We start from the raw sequence: 16,219 nt of genomic DNA, 5'->3' as shown, positions 1-16,219 counted from the left end.
CTTTATTTTATAACTAATAAAATATCCTCCCTAATTGAACCAAGTATGCTTATTGAAAAAGCCTTAGGCTTAGTTTCAAACTTGGTTGCAAAGTTTCGCAAAAGAAACATCATGGGCATACATTCGTAAAGTGTAAAAGGGATTCGGTTTGGTTTCCGAACCTCCAAAATCAAAACCGAAACCGAACCGATAAAGTTTAGTTTGGTTTAGTTTTTTCTTTTTTTGTTTGGTTCGGTGTTCGGTTCCTTTTTTTTCGGTTTTCGATTTTTTGAACCCACCCTGAGTTGCATTCACAACCATCTTTAATTTAGAGAATCATTATTGGCACTCTAAAAGTTTTATTTTACATTCTAAATTTTTTAAATTAAAAAAAATATATACTTGTGAGGAGTGTAGGATAATATTTTTAGAACGCTAATAATAATTTTCTTAATTTATTCAAGTCAAATACTAGAAAAAAAGAACGTTAAAAAAGATCTTTATAACGGTGCGTTGAAATTATTTTTCTTGGTCACTCCCTTCTTTTTTTATGTGAGTTTTATTTGGTAAGTGTAACATCCCACATCGCCCAGGGGAGTGATCCTTATATGTATATTCCAATCCCTACCTAGCACGAGGCCTTTTGGGAGCTCATTGGCTTCGGGTTCCGTAGGAACTCCGAAGTTAAGCGAGAAGGGGGCTAGAGCAATCCCATGATGGGTGACCCACTGGGAAGTTGCTCGTGAGTTCCCAAAAACAAAACCGTGAGGGAATGGTAAGTCCAAAGCGGACAATATCGTGCTACGGTGGTGGAGCGGGCCCGGGAAGTGATCCGCCCTGGGCCGGAATGTGACAGTAAATGTATTAAAGGTTTAATCACTAATTTAGTTTGATGACGTGGTAAAACATTTTCGTTAAAGTTCTTCACAAAAACACAGGGAAAGTTCAGGGAGTTTCTGGTTTTTAACTCCAGAAAACCATTCTTTCTAGCAAAGTGGAGATAAAATGCAAACAACAAAAAATAATTTAAACTTGAAATGAAATCCAAAAACATCACGTGTACAACAAAGCAACAAGTTTTATTTTTCGTTTCATACATCACGATTCACGTGTAGACTACACGATAATCAATATAGTATCAGTAGCTCTAATAATAATAGGAGGTTTTAACGAAACACTTACAGTACTATTTATTTTTAATGAAAATGACATTTTTACTCTAAAAAGTCACTCATAGTACTATTCACTTATAACATATTTTTATCATTTTGATTAAAACTTAAAGTTTTAAAGCCATTTTCATTAGTTTTCCTATAATAATATGAGTGCGGATCCTCGCTAGTCCTCTTTGTGAGGATTCCGAAGATCCGTGAATCATTTCTGTTCATCGTAAATTGTGCGGTCAGAAATCATTTTACATATTTTTATTTAAAAATAAACATAAACAGTATTTAACAAAAATTGATTGCATGATTTATGATAAACGGATACAGTTAACTGATCTTTAAGATCCTCACCAAAAAAATCATGAAAGAATCCTATTGGTAATAATATAAGTAATTGAGAAGGTAAATTCATTTTGATGAGTCAAAACTAACTCCAATAGTATACGTATTTGCCTACTCCCCCTCAACGTAGTCAATATTGCCTACTTCAGCATGAATAGCCAATTCGAGCCCCATTAATCTTTTTATAATAATTTTTTTGTGACAAAATAAAAACTGTTATATTGCGAGAAAATAATAAGATATAACCTTACCTATTTAGTTCAATCTATAATGGTGTGACATAATTTTAAATGAGAAAAATTAAATAGGCAGTATGTCACGTCATTATATAATTTTACATACTTTAATGGATGGTGTGATTCACATAGTTATTTTTACTCTTTACACACATCTTTTAATTTTTGATTGGGCAGATAAAATAAATTGAAGAAGATCAAAGAATAAAATTAATAAGAGCGTATGAGAGCTAAAACAAAGTATGTGAATTGTAGTCCTCTACTGGAATGTCTACATCAATGAAGATAAAATACAAGTTTATATGGCTAAAATAAAAAGTCAGAACGAATGATATCGTTTGTTAAAGAAAAATTCAAAACGGATGATGGGGGATTCAACCTCGCTTTTACCTAGGTTTATTCATGAAGCATAGGGCATACTTTCTATATAATTTATGTTTTCGTCCAGCCGGAAAGAAGAGCCGATAAACGATAGACCAAACATTACAAAGCTAGTAACTCTTTTCATCAATATTAAAAGAGCAAAAAAATACAACGTACTTGGAGAAAGAAAGGGGCGCGCTAGCTCCCCTACAAAACAAATGATGGGTTGTTTATTCATGGTGGCACGCATGACAACAGTAGATCGGACAATATCTGATATTTGCGCACCCACTTCTTAGTTGTTTAAAGTGATACGGATCTTATCATTTGCTACGTTGGTTGAGTTTTTCTATTCCACGTGATATTCTCACAATTGCATTATGGGTTTTAAATTCAAACACTACTTGTCATTTAATACTACTATTTAATGATATTTCTTTTTATTTATAAATAAGAAATTTTATGTCTAATTTTCGACAAATAATTGAAATTGAAAACTATAAATTAACACCTGTCCATCTGTTATTGTGAGTTTAGCAACTGATGCCATTTTTTCAGCAATGAAGAAGTGTTCTCAAATTCCCCACTTATTTAATGTTGTGAAAGATAAGGGGTTCGTTTACATGTTGACCTAAAAACCACACGACTATAAAACTAAATTGTGTAATTGATTTTCGTTAACGTAAAGAATGATCAAACTATTTTACAAATATATGATGCAATTTTTAAAAAATTAATAAAAATTCTCTAGTGTTCTGAAATACGGAAAGAGATTATTTTCGGATCTTTTTCACTAAGTCCATCGATTCGGCTCATTGAAATTTGATCCAACCGCTACAAATAAGAGTCATCTTTAAAAATTGTAATAACTTTAACAGTTGTATCAAATTTAAAAAGTTAATATTTGCGGACTTGCTGAAGTATTATCTTCTTTCAAACTTTATTTTTAAAAGTCAGCCTCTACCTGGATTTTTGCAGCCACCAAAAGTCTAACCGCGGCAATAATTGCAGATATTCCGTCATAAATACAGCGTCACGGGAGACAAACATTCAATCATAAAACACTGTATCATCGTATCATCACCAACTTTGTTTTCTCCTCACAACATCGTAAGACGCTCCGCCTGACCTACTCCACTCGTCCGTTACCAAAACATCATAGTTCTTGTCGAACACTCAAAAACCTAAAATCCAAAACCTCTGAAAATCCCCGAAAACCATGTCCTCCTTGTTCCTTATCCTGTTCTTACTCTCCCACTCCCTCTGTGTTTTTGTTACTTCAGCCGGCAAAGTTGACGACTCTCCGACGTTATTATGGCCGCTGCCGGCCAAGTTCACCTTCGGGAACAAGACCCTCTCCGTCGACCCGGCGCTGTCGCTGGTTGTTGGCGGGAGCGGCGGCGGCTCCGGCATTCTGAAGCTGGGTTTTGATCGATACAGAGAGATTATATTCGAGAACAGTCATGGGGTTTTAGCTTTGAATAGACTGAGGGGAAAGAGACAGAGTTTTGATATTAATAAGCTGAGAATTGTGGTTCAATCGAGCAACGAAGATGTGAGTTGGGTTTTTGCTGAAATTTATAGTTTGTTTTTGGTTTTCTGAGAAAATAATTGTGGGTTTTGTGTGTTTTTGCAGCTGCAACTTGGTGTGGATGAGAGCTATACTTTGTTTGTGGCGAAGAAAGATGGGAAATCTGTTGTTGGGGAGGCGACGATCGAGGTAAATTGATGGTTGGATGTTTTGGTTTTTTCATTTTTTGGTGTTTGATGGCAATTTGGTGCGGAAGCAGATGATTGTTTGTTGTGCATTTGATGACTTAATTTTTCTGCGGTACCGTGTCCCGAAAAGCTTAAGCGTGAATGGGGAGCAATGTATATAAAGCAGAACATATATATATGCTGTCCCAGCTTGCATTGACTGCACTGCTTGGGGTTAACAGAGAACACGAAATGGGGACGAGAGGCTTCAAATCAACGAACTAGAGCTCTGGCACCATTTTAGACTATCACTCTGTCTAAAAGTTTAAGCTTTGGTTGAATGAATCAACAATGTAATCAAGCTAACAGATTTTACTTCCGTTTCACTGAAACGGCTTTCTATGACTATAAGTGCAACAATTCTAGCATTGTGTATTGCAGTTCTGTAGTATATCCTGTGGCTCTGACTAGCATAGGTTGCATTTTTATCATAATTAATTAATCTTGACTTACATGCCAAAGATAATGGTAGGGTTGTGCAGTAGTTCCATGGATGTTGATTTTTTATCCCTTTTTGGTTGCAGGCGAACACTGTGTATGGTGCTCTGCGGGCTTTGGAGGTATGTGTGATTGTTGCTAATTTCGTTACGAATTAGGCATGGATGTATAAGCACATGTACATAATTTAGAGGGTTTCTTTAATAGTGAGTTAGGACTTAGGACTGCAACATGACTTTCATTTAGGCAAGCGAGGAATGGTTGAGGTTTCCATCCTCGTTCCAATTCAATAACACTAAACTTTGCATAGACGCCCAACAAATGGAAATCATGTTTCCTCTATCTCTGCTCCCCCAAACTGAGGTGCATGAAATGAGCGAATGCATAACTAAACCTTTGTTCGGTTTGCAGCTGCCAGTTAAATGTTACTGTGGTACTGGTGCTCTAGTCTGGCAATTAGGGTAAAGGGTCATGCATCCATTGTGATGACGTCTTCCTCTTACTGGTCTCTCCTTATGTCAGCTTGGCAGTGTCTTGTCTTAACATCCATTCCTGTAACGTTAGAGTTTTTTGTATGATTCTAGATGGGTGTAATTACAATACTGGATGCCCGAAATACCTAACGGGATGCATATGATGTGTGCTGAACTGTTGCATTTAGAAATTGTAGAATGATGTCATATGATCCTCTTCTAAATCCGGTGGTTGAGAAAAAAACTTGCTTGAAATGATGATATATTTCGTGCTTTAGTTATAGAGAAACTAGAATGGCATAGCTGGACTGGTAATTGAGACCAAACTGTAGGATAAGCTGCTAAAATTTGTATGCATTATAGGATGCTTAAAAAATCTCTGATTTTTCACAAATAGGTGGGGTTCTGTCTTGTTCCTGTCTCTTCCTTATTCGTCATTTTCTTCTTCCATTTTCTAGACATTCAGCCAGTTGTGTACTTTTGATTACGGGAGTAAATCTGTACAAGTATATAAGGCACCCTGGTACATAAAGGACAGTCCAAGGTTTCAATACCGAGGGCTTTTGATTGGTAAGCTGCAATTTTTCCTGTGAAGATAAAATTCCATGCAAAGTTCATTAAGTAGTCTATTCTATAATATTTCTGAGCGCCTATCTTGTTGATACTTTTCCAGATACATCAAGGCACTATTTACCAATTGAAGTGATTAAGCAAATAATTCAGTCGATGTCGTATGCTAAACTTGTAAGCTATGCTATCCGAAGGATTTTTCACTTATTTTGAATCCCGATCTGCTTCTCTAATTATTTTTCATGTAATACTGATGTTGAGAATTACATCAAGTAGAATGTTCTTCATTGGCACGTCATAGATAGAGAGGCTTTTCCTCTAGAAGTACCTTCATATCCAAAGTTGTGGAATGGTGCATACACAAAATGGGAGCGCTACACGGTTGAGGATGCAATTGAAATCGTCAAGTAAGGTTTCTGAAGATTATCTAAACCTCGTTAGCTTTTGAACTGTAAATGCTTTGTAAAGAAAAGAAAAGAAAACCTTTATCTGCATTTCTTATGTGCAATTCATGCTTTCTTACTCTTACAGAGACTAATAGTGTGTTTTCTTTCCACATTTTGACATGTTAACATGAAGCTTTGCCAAAACAAGAGGTTACCGGGCCAGAAAACAAGCTTACTTTCTTCACTATTCCTTTTTGTTTATATAGCCTGGATGCGGGACATCCTATTGCATAAGGGTTAAATTTTTTTTTCATATTTTACTTAATCATTTTGGATGATTTGTGGCAGGCGTCAATGTTATGGCGGAAGTAGATGTCCCTGGTCATGCAGCGTCTTGGTAAAAACCTCTCTCAATATCAACTGTTGTCTTAAACTAAGGCTATGAGCGTATCATTGTAGCTAAAATATTGCAAGTAAAAATTAAGAAAGTGGATTTCAGCATTTCCTATCAAGTAGCTATTTTCTCTGAGCTAGAAGTTGATGGTTCATTAGTGTGGTCGTACCAAATGAAAAGACCTAGCTTACTCACCTTTGATTTCTTCAGTAATTATCGTCTGGCTTTCTAGGATTTTCACGTGTGAAGAAGATACTTCCCTTTCAATCTCTTATTCAATTATTTCTATATAAAAGGGTAAATTTTTTCTATGGAGATCATACCGTAATCTTGGTTTCTTGAATAACTCCCTTTGCTAAAAGTTAAAATGATTTTGAGAGAATGATGACGAACTTACTGCATACCACTATATGGTTTCGTCTTATGGAGAAAATTCTTTCTCATTTACTACTTGGTCTGGCTGAACTGAATCTTTTTGTCTTTGGTAATTTATTTTTGTGCCTTTACCACATGGTGCTCACTTTCTGGGAACTTAAATCTAGAATTAGCAAAAAATCAGAACTTGCTGACATTGCCTTATCCTTGAAGAATTATGCTTTTCGGTTAACTATTGAAAACTACTTATTCATGTAACTTCTACCTTTTCTTGATCCCCATGTGCAGGGGCATCGGGTATCCTGATCTTTGGCCTTCCCCTTCCTGCAAAGAGCCACTTGATGTTTCGAAGGAATTAAGTTTAGATGTGATTTCTGGAATTCTGACAGGTTAACCTCGTGATAACATCTCTCTCTCTCTCTCTCTGTGTGCAAGTACTGGGGAAAGTTTTGCCTTTATCTTGCATATACCTATGAAATTTAATTTCTATTATACAGATATGAGAAAGATTTTTCCCTTCGAGCTGTTCCACTTGGGCGGTGATGAAGTTGATACAAGTAAGTTAAAAGCAACATTTGTTCTAAACTAACATTCTGCAATCATGTTGTTTAGAAAGAACTAATACGAAGGGAACATGATACTTTCTTCTCTTAAAACTTCTTTGCTGTTACTTTGGTTTCACCGTAAGGGCATTCCATTTTAGGAAATGATTTCCGGCACCCCTTTCTCCCCTTACTCACCCCTGTAATTATATGTCATGTGCATAATCTCTCTCTCTCTCTCTCTCTCCATCCTTTTATACCATCTGATGTTATTTCAATATTGGCAGCTTGTTGGAGCACCACTCGACATGTGAAGCAATGGTACCTACTTCGTTTGACTTTGTTCATCATCTTTCAGATCTTATACGATTGATTACTGTTTGCATGTAATTCTTGCACCTTTCAAGCAATGATAACTTAAAATCACAACAAAATACTTGAACAACTTTGTCTTACAGTCACGCAATCTTGAACTGGCTAATGTTTCTATTGAGCATGTACTGATTTAATTACAATCATCACGCCAACCTCAGATGATTTGTTTAGCCAAGCTTGATTTGTGTTTGATATGTTTATTGGACTTCATATCTTTAGGCTTGAAGAGCGGAACATGACTACTAAAGATGCATATCAGTATTTTGTTGTCAAGGCCCAAGAAGTAGCAATTTCAAAGAATTGGTCCCCGGTAAACTGGTATGCTAAAAATCATATCATTGACTTGCTACCGTCCTTTCAAAGTTTTTTTTTCTTCCTTTGCATTGGCTTTCATGGAAAATTTGAATGCAGTGTTTTTTTTTCTCACTCATAAGTTCTTGCTAGGATCTTCATCAGGTTCCAGTTATGAATGGTTGGTTGTTAAATAAAGGGGTTAAAATCAATGAGTGTTCATCTTTTTTGTTCCTCAATACTGTAAAGCATCATTTGACAAATGTAATTTTTCTCTACGCAGGGAAGAAACCTTCGATACCTTCCCAACGAAGCTCAATCCCAAGACCATAGTGCATAACTGGTGATTTTCTTCCCTGTGCACATTTTTTGTGTTGGCATCAAGTGAAGCTCTATTCGTTTCAAGCACTTACTAACTTTCTAAATGCAACAGGTTGGGCTCAGGAGTTTGTCCGAAGGCTGTTGCCAAAGGTTTCAGATGTATTTTCAGCAATCAGGGTGTTTGGTATCTTGACCATCTAGACGTCCCTTGGAATGTTACTTACAATGCTGAACCACTTGAAGGAATTACGGATATTTCTCAGCAGAAGCTTGTAATTGGAGGAGAAGTATGCATGTGGGGCGAGAAAGCTGATACATCAGATGTTCAGCAAACAATTTGGCCTCGAGCAGCAGCTGCTGCAGGTAAGCAGTGAAAAATAGTTCACCATTACAATGCACACGTAAACTTGTTGCACCGCGGATTTCTTTTGATGCCTGTCTAATTTGATTTAATGGCATTTCGTTTTCCCTATAGAACGCTTGTGGAGCAGGAGGGAGGCAACATCTGGTGGAAAGAATAACGCAACGGCACTACATCGGCTACAATACTTTAGATGCCTCTTAAATAGACGTGGAGTTCAAGCCGCTCCAGTGATAAACTTCTATGCTCGAAGTCCTCCAACTTGGTCTGGATCGTGCTACGATCAATAACACTTCCAACTGTTATATTAGGTGATTTCACGCGTCGTAAGATTCCCTTCCACTCTTCTACAAATAAACGAACCGTTACAGAATTCATTGTTTCACTCGTTTGAACATGCATTGCCTATTTATGGTAGCTATTGCTGTCAGTTTGATGAGCCAGATTTGAACGACTCGTTGTATTTGGCAAAATTTGATGTTATTGATTTGCTGTAAAATGTAGATTACTAATCTTATTGAAATCAAATCGATATGATTCGTGTTACCATCCGATCTTCTTTCGTGTTATGGATATCATTGTACTCCTCACTATTAGCTTCTAAATTTCCGCGGAAATATCCGAAAAATCATTGAAAGATGTGGTAGAAGGGGAGGGGGAGGTGAAGTCTAGACTTTATCCCGTATCGGAATTTTTTTTATTTTTAGTTTTGGCTAAAATCGATAGATTTGTTGATATTTCTGACATACGGATTAAATATTGGAGAAATTCTTATATTTTCTCTAAACTAGTGTTTGACATTGAGTTTCATTTTAAATTTCCACGTTTTTGAGATAATTTCCATCATTTCCATTGAAGGCAACTGATGTCGATGTATTGATATTTCTACAAATATATCGATATTTTCACTGATACATGTATTTTAAACACGGAATATATGTGATGTCAAATACCAAATTTTCATCACAAACGGGTCTCTGAAGGGTCATATTCTAAGCTTTAGGAAATGTTTGATTTTTGGGGACTTTAGGTTCATGAAGTCCCTTTCCTCATTGAATTGAATGTGGAAAATTAGTAAAAAGTAGAAATAATTTGCATTTTACCCAAATTGGGAGACTTTTGTTGTATTGGAAATTTGGCACCACCAAATTCAAAGCAATTAGGACTTTATAAAACTATCAATCATCAACCTTAATAGTTTTGTAGTTTAATAACTTCGTAAACTTATTCCCAGTTCGAATCTCTTGTTTCCTAATGATAGGAAAACCTTTAAGAACTTATGACGATATTCTCAATTATTACGTTGGTCGTTGTGATTGGACAAGATTGAAATTGAGGTCGTTAAATTTCGGGAATGTGTGTGTAAGATATAAATGTTGAACTGCTATAAAAAATAAGTTTAAGCCAAATATTTAAAAGTTCATCAAAAACAACCAACCCTGACATTAGTCCAATTTAATGGATTAATCCAGTTCAACACGATCCAACAAACATGGCTCTATCGACTACTCTCATCCCTCATGTTGTTTGTCATTAAAAGAAAAATAGTGGTCAACTATTCACAGTAATTGTTACACAAGCAAGCCCCATATGAATAAATGACTTACAAACATCCATACACGCGTGAGCGACTGATACTAACACAGCTTTTTGAATAAGCAGCTTCTAAACAAACCATTTTGAATATGCAATTTCACTTTGGTAAGTAACAATGACGTTCAAACTTCAAATCCATATTTTGAATCCAAGTTTTATGAAATTACCAAATACCAATCAAAGTCGTTTCCATTCTTACTTGGAAGGCAAGGATTTGATTGTACTAATCTTCACTAGTCAGCCAGTTGGCCAAAAATTCAAACAGTGCTAATTCTGGGACTTTTCCTTTTTGACTACCAATAACCAATTCTTTTGGACCAACCAATTACCAAATTTAGAATTCTAAATTTTCACCATAAAAATATAACCAAAACAATAAGAAAACACACAAAACAAAACATGGAATCATCATTGAATAATTAATAATTATAGAATGATGATCATATTATATATAGAGTGCACTATGAGAGATGATTGTCATTCAGTTTGTTAAGAATATTCACCCTGCACTTGACTTTCAAATTTGATATTTGATTTCCCCCTCCTTGTACCCGTTTCATGCGCCGGAACTGACCTTGTACTCGACATTCGAGTGCGATCTTCTTACCTTAACTGTTTGTATCATTCCTTCATCTTGAGCTCTAGAGTTTAATTTTCTCATTCAATTGGTTAAGACTATTCACTTTGCAACTGAATTCCGAGTTCAATTTCTTACTTCATATACTATTTATATTATTTTTGCATCCGAGCTCCTGAGTTCAATTTTCTCCTCCCACACTTGTATTGACAAATATTGTACGGTACATATGGGCATGGGAATATGGGATATTGGGCGGGTTAGAAAATGGTATGTAAATGTCAGTCTCTCTGAAACAGTCAAATAAACAAAACAAGGAATCAAATTGAAACCCACTGCCATTTTCCTACTGTGAATCTTTCTTCTTCCCCCCTTTCCCTCCTGTGCTTTTGCCTCCCTCCCTCCCTCTCTCTCTCTCTCCTCCCGCCTTCTCTCTCTTCACTCTCAAGCCTTCTCACTCCTCCGTAGCTCTGCTGTGCTCCGCCTTTCTCACATCTCAATCTGTAAGTCACAAATCTTCTCTCTCTCACTCTCTGTAAGTTTTGCATCACATAGAACCCTAGAAACTCAGAAATTGCACGTTTTTTATTCAATTTCTTATTGCCGACGAAAAACTCAGGATTTAGCTTAAGATTGGGATTTCCATTCTACCCTAATGAGTTTTACCGTTTAATTTCTCTCTATTTTTGGGACCTTATTGGTCTGATTTACCGCTAATTTATATGGGAATTTTGATTTGGTGTTAATTAATGAGATTAGTACGATTTTGTGTTCTTCTTCTTCAGAGTGGGTTTGTTGCTGATGCTTGATCTGATAGGGTTTTGATTCCTGACATTCTTGTAAATCAAAACCCTACGCTCTTCTCTTTATTTGGAGTGTACTGAAGCGAAATGGAATTCAATTAAGGGGTGTTTCGGATTTCTGGGTTTTTTTCACTAAAAATTTCTATTGGGCATGGTGAGTAAGGAGGATGCCTCCGCTACTTCACGGCCTCCGGCCCAGCTTTCGAGCTCTCGGAAGATGTTCTGGCGCTCAGCGTCGTGGTCTGCTTCCCGGACCAATCCTGAGACTGAGGAAAGAGACCTAGCAGATCCAAATGCCATTGTAGGAAACAGTGTCCAAAACCATCGTAGGTTTCCTGTACCCTTAACCCCTCGGTCCCAGCAGAATAGCAAGGCTAGGTCTGGTTTGCCCCCCTTGCAGTTGCCCATTGCTCGGCGTAGCTTAGATGAGTGGCCCAAGGCAGGTTCAGATGATATTGGTGAGTGGCCACAACCTCCTACCCCAAGTGGAAGAAGCGGTGGGGAGAGGTTGAAGCTTGATTTGTCAGCTATTCAGCGAAATCCTGAAAAGAATGGCGGGCTTGTGAGGAGGGATAAGATTGCTTTCTTTGATAAAGAGTGTTCCAAAGTGGCTGAACACATTTATCTTGGTGGAGATGCTGTTGCAAGGGATAGGGACATACTTAAGCAGAGCGGGATCACCCATGTTCTGAATTGTGTGGGTTTTGTTTGTCCCGAGTATTTCAAGGCGGATTTTGTGTACAGAACTCTGTGGTTGCAGGATAGTCCGACTGAGGATATTACAAGTATTTTATATGATGTTTTTGATTACTTTGAAGACGTTAGGGAACAAGGTGGAAGAGTTTTGGTTCATTGTTGTCAAGGTGTGTCTCGGTCCACATCGTTGGTGATTGCGTATCTTATGTGGAGAGAAGGACAGAGTTTCGATGATGCGTTTCAGTATGTGAAAGCAGCAAGAGGTATTGCTGATCCAAATATGGGTTTTGCTTGTCAGTTGTTACAGTGCCAAAAGAGGGTCCATGCTTTCCCTCTTAGCCCGAGTTCACTATTGAGGATGTACAGAATTGCCCCACATTCACCATATGATCCTTTGCATCTTGTTCCAAAAATGTTGAATGATCCTTCGCAGTCTGCCTTGGATTCTAGAGGTGCATTTATTGTTCATATACCTTCTGCCATATATGTTTGGATTGGTAAGAATTGTGAGGCCATCATGGAAAGGGATGCAAGAGGGGCTGTTTGTCAGATAGTTCGGTATGAGAGAGTGCAAGGTCCAATAACAATAATCAAGGAAGGGGAAGAACCAGCGTACTTTTGGGATGCTTTCTCGAACATTTTACCTTTGATGGATAAGTCTGGCAATGAAGGGGACGTTGGGGAGTCAGTAGTTAAGATTCGCCCAGGTGAAAGAAAAACAGACATGTATAATATTGATTATGAAATTTTCCAGAAAGCTATTAGTGGTGGTTTTGTACCTCCAATTGCATCCTCAGAGAACGAACACGAAACCCATCTTCCTGCTAGAGAGAGCAGCTGGAGTGCTCTCAGGCGTAAGTTTGCCTCTGAAAGTATGAAGGACTTTGTGTCAGCACCCAGGATATCCCTCTCCAGGGTCTATTCAGATTCTATGATGTTAGTTCATTCAGCTAAAAATTCGTCATCACCTGTATCAGCGCCGTCTTCATCTTCATCAGCTTCTTCTTCGTCACCTTCATATCTATCACCAGATTCCATTTCTTCTGAATCAAGCACTAATTCAAAGTACTTTTCAGAATCCTCTACCGATTCGCCATCTGCAGCTTCATGCTCTCTTCCAGTATCTTCAACATCGTCAGATGATTCTGATGTGTCACTCCTCTCAGCTAAATCATCAGATCAACCCATGTCTAACACACTAGAAAATGTTGTTTCCAGTTGTAGTTCACAGCCCTATTCACGATCAATCTCATTACCATCTAAAAGAATTTCATCTTCGCTTGCAAAGCGCAGAGGTAATTTGTCTCTTAAATTACCTGTGATTAGTGATGAGATGAGGCTGATGAGTCCTTCGTCAAAATTTCTTCCCAGTAAAGAAGACGGTGTTAGGATAAATGACAGTACTTTTTCTATAGGTCACGTAGATAATATTGACAATGCCTTAGAGTCGAAGGATGATGTTCAAAATGGAGGGGGAGACAAATCCCCACGTAAGGAAGATAGTATTGACTCATGCCAGAAGGAAACTTCTTTTATCAAACATTCCACTGAGGCTTGGAACCCTTTGAAGGAAGGTACAGAATCCTCTGCCTCAAAGGAGATTGTGGAAAGTTGTCCAGCGCAATGCAATTTTATCCAACCTTTTGTGTGCCACTGGCCCAGTTTAGAGAAGATTGCAACATTTGGTGTGAGGGAACTAGATTCTAAAGCTGCTTACACTATTTTCTCACCAAATACAGATTTTGGAAAAAGTGAAGACAGGGTTTTGTACCTCTGGGTGGGGAGATTTTTCGACAGTGATAAGTTTTCCATTCAACTAGATAGTGGAAGAGAGAGAACTGATGTAGAAGAGAGTGACTGGGATCAAGTTGGTTTTCATGTTCTTGTTCAAATGGGTCTGCCAAAGGACACAATCATTAAGGTATGGAATATGAATCTGTGTTTACCTCTACTTTTTATCTGATTTCGTCTTTATTTTTGGTGCTTGTGTCTCTAGGGCTCAGTTAATGTGGCTTCTTGTAATTGCGTATGTTTGCTATAAGATTTCTGTTGCCATCTACTTATGCATCCGTAGTATTTTTGGGTCTCAGGGGCTTTGACTTTTGATTAGTGAGTTTCTTGACAGCTGTTAGGGTTTTTTATTTTCCTCTTTTAAATCTGATTTTTTTGCATGGTTAGTTGCAGTTTCTTACATTTTGCGTTAGGTTGTCTCTTTTTACGTTTAAGATTTGTGATCCTTTTATCTGTTATAATCTGATTTTCCAACATTGTTTGATTCTTTTCCTTTTATGTTTTTTACATAATCTACTCTAAGCCAAAAGATCTTTGGTGCTGTTATTGTCTTTGACTTTCCTTTGATTATTAGCCTGATGTCATTACTCAGCAGTGACCAATTATATTCTTCGATAATCTGTTCATTTTTGGCTCATTTGGGGTTTAAGGTATCTATGTCGATTTGTTCGTGTTCATTCATTCAAAGTGTAATTTTCTGTTGGATTAAAGCCTGTGAATGCATGCGTGTCAATCGTTGTGAAATCTATGGGGTTTCTAACTGTGAACACTGAATGCTGTATGAACAGATTGTTAAAGAAAATGAAGAACCAGTGGAGTTTCTTGAAATATTGAGCCGGTTGTAGTGCCAGTGCAATTAGGGGAGATTCTTTATGGTCATGTTGCCCAAATCAATCTTCTGTTTCTCCAGCTGACTTAATTTGCAGTCCAACATTTTCCAGGCATCATCAGGATAAACGCCAGTGGCTAAAACATTAAGGTAATGAAGTAGTTGGTAACCATTATTAAACTGATTCCTTAATATCTAAAGACATGCTAGTCAACTTTTTTTTTGGTACTGCGATTGGGATAGTAGCTTCGTCTTGGAGGCTTTGGGTGGCATGTCACTAGTGAACCAACCATCTTAGTATGATCTGTTTTGCTGCACTAAATACAAGGTTTTACTAAACGGCACATGCACCCTTGGTCCGTTTCACTTGATTTTATTCCACTGCCTGCATTTAGACATGTTTTTGTGCATGCATCTTTTCTGTTTGAAGTTGCTGAAGCACTTACTAAATGTACAGAAACCTTATTTGCAAGTAGGGCAGCTGCAGTAGTTGTCCCTCGAAGAGTCTATTAATGCCCATTTCTTGAAAAAATTCCCTTGAGGAGTGAACTTTGATTGGATGCTAGCTTCTGCTACTGCGAGTAAATCAATCAAAACGAAAACAAAACTAAAGGAAGATTTATGCATGGTTGGCGTAAACACTGTGTGCATATGCCTGTCCCTTATGTATTCTGATGTCCGTTTTAATCCTAATAGTTTAAAAAGTTGCTGTAAAACAACGGTGAAATGCAGACATATGATAAAGGCTCCATTTTAAAGCACTTTGAGATATTTTCTTGATGCCATTTTCTGTCGATCCAAGGGAAGATGAAGTTTTCATAAAACAATGGTTTTGCATAGCTAGGTCCGTAGGAATTCCATTTAAGGACTGTTCATTGTTGTCTACGTTTACAAATGTGTTATTTTATGGGTGTTTTTGTAATCCTGACATGGTGTGTTTTGTACTATGCTGTGCAGTAGGCCGCCCTCTCAACTCTTAACTGCCTCGTTGCTAATCTTTACTGGTTGTACAGCGCTTTAACGCCCTCCCTGGTAACTCGTAAGATTTTTCTTGTATATTCACTGATACGAGGATCAAATCCTTACTGTCTTTTCTTTGCAACAAGCAATTTATATTAAACGTTCCATTCGAAATGCTCTCTCTCTCTCCCCAAAGAAATGGCTGTAAGTTGTAACCATTTGGTTCTATGTGTATGTTCTCGAATAAATTGTAGAGCTAACTTAACTGCTACAACTCGTTATTCCTCGAACAAAATGGAGACTCGGTAGTTGCGGACAAACGGGGATGCTCATTCCTCACCTTCTAAGCAGCTTAATTAGGAGACCTTAGTGACACGTACGAACACCTTGTTATAAAGGAGACCTTGCTGAACCCTAGGATGTTTGCTGCCGGAGCTAACTCCGGTCAATTTTTTTACCAACGGCAATCCAAGGCCCGAGCAGCCCTAAAGCGATTTCGCCAGCCCACTGAGTGAAACTATGTCCTACAGTATGTCATAATTATCATCTTGATGAACGCTCTTTCCTGTTTTTTTATTTTATTTTCATCATAAATTG

The 16,219-nt window shown here is 37.5% G+C and overlaps 2 protein-coding genes across 3 annotated transcripts; both read left to right on the top strand.

Annotated features, from left to right (window-relative positions):
* The first annotated feature begins 3,059 nt into the window (after positions 1 to 3,059).
* Positions 3,060 to 8,916, top strand: LOC137720081 (beta-hexosaminidase 1-like). Its single transcript, XM_068459091.1, has 15 exons — positions 3,060 to 3,641; positions 3,723 to 3,806; positions 4,369 to 4,404; positions 5,214 to 5,325; positions 5,429 to 5,499; positions 5,602 to 5,732; positions 5,905 to 5,921; positions 6,060 to 6,108; positions 6,769 to 6,869; positions 6,978 to 7,037; positions 7,310 to 7,343; positions 7,617 to 7,715; positions 7,972 to 8,031; positions 8,122 to 8,372; positions 8,485 to 8,916. The coding sequence occupies exons 1-15, from the start codon at positions 3,306 to 3,308 to the stop codon at positions 8,658 to 8,660; spliced, it is 1,617 nt and encodes a 538-aa protein (XP_068315192.1). The 5' UTR covers positions 3,060 to 3,305; the 3' UTR covers positions 8,661 to 8,916.
* A 1,920-nt stretch (positions 8,917 to 10,836) lies between these two features.
* LOC137721264 (protein-tyrosine-phosphatase MKP1-like) lies at positions 10,837 to 16,156 on the top strand. 2 transcript variants are annotated; one of them, XM_068460367.1, is made up of 4 exons: positions 10,837 to 11,046; positions 11,329 to 13,963; positions 14,622 to 14,812; positions 15,623 to 16,156. In XM_068460367.1, exons 2-3 carry the CDS (start codon positions 11,498 to 11,500, stop codon positions 14,676 to 14,678), a joined length of 2,523 nt encoding a protein of 840 aa, XP_068316468.1. In that variant the 5' UTR covers positions 10,837 to 11,046; positions 11,329 to 11,497; the 3' UTR covers positions 14,679 to 14,812; positions 15,623 to 16,156. The 2 variants fall into 2 exon arrangements, with proteins under 2 accessions (XP_068316468.1, XP_068316467.1); XM_068460366.1 differs by having other exon boundaries at positions 15,620 to 16,149.
* Positions 16,157 to 16,219: the final 63 nt, after the last annotated feature.

Source organism: Pyrus communis, chromosome 16 (assembly GCF_963583255.1).
Source record: "Pyrus communis chromosome 16, drPyrComm1.1, whole genome shotgun sequence".
In the NCBI taxonomy this organism is placed as follows: domain Eukaryota; kingdom Viridiplantae; phylum Streptophyta; class Magnoliopsida; order Rosales; family Rosaceae; genus Pyrus; species Pyrus communis.
The sequence above is the reverse complement of the archived record's forward strand: the minus strand, read 5'-3'. Positions and strand labels throughout refer to the sequence as shown.

What these genes read in the sequence shown, in the direction of transcription:
- LOC137720081 (XM_068459091.1), top strand. Translation starts at nt 3,306, where the DNA reads ATGTCCTCCTTGTTCCTTATCCTGTTCTTACTCTCCCACTCCCTCTGT. An exon ending in CCTGGTCATGCAGCGTCTTG is followed by an intron (nt 6,109 to 6,768) that starts GTAAAAACCTCT and finishes CCCCATGTGCAG; the next exon opens with GGGCATCGGGTATCCTGATC. An exon ending in GATTTCTGGAATTCTGACAG is followed by an intron (nt 6,870 to 6,977) that starts GTTAACCTCGTG and finishes TCTATTATACAG; the next exon opens with ATATGAGAAAGATTTTTCCC.
- LOC137721264 (XM_068460367.1), top strand. Translation starts at nt 11,498, where the DNA reads ATGGTGAGTAAGGAGGATGCCTCCGCTACTTCACGGCCTCCGGCCCAG. An exon ending in CAAAGGACACAATCATTAAG is followed by an intron (nt 13,964 to 14,621) that starts GTATGGAATATG and finishes CTGTATGAACAG; the next exon opens with ATTGTTAAAGAAAATGAAGA.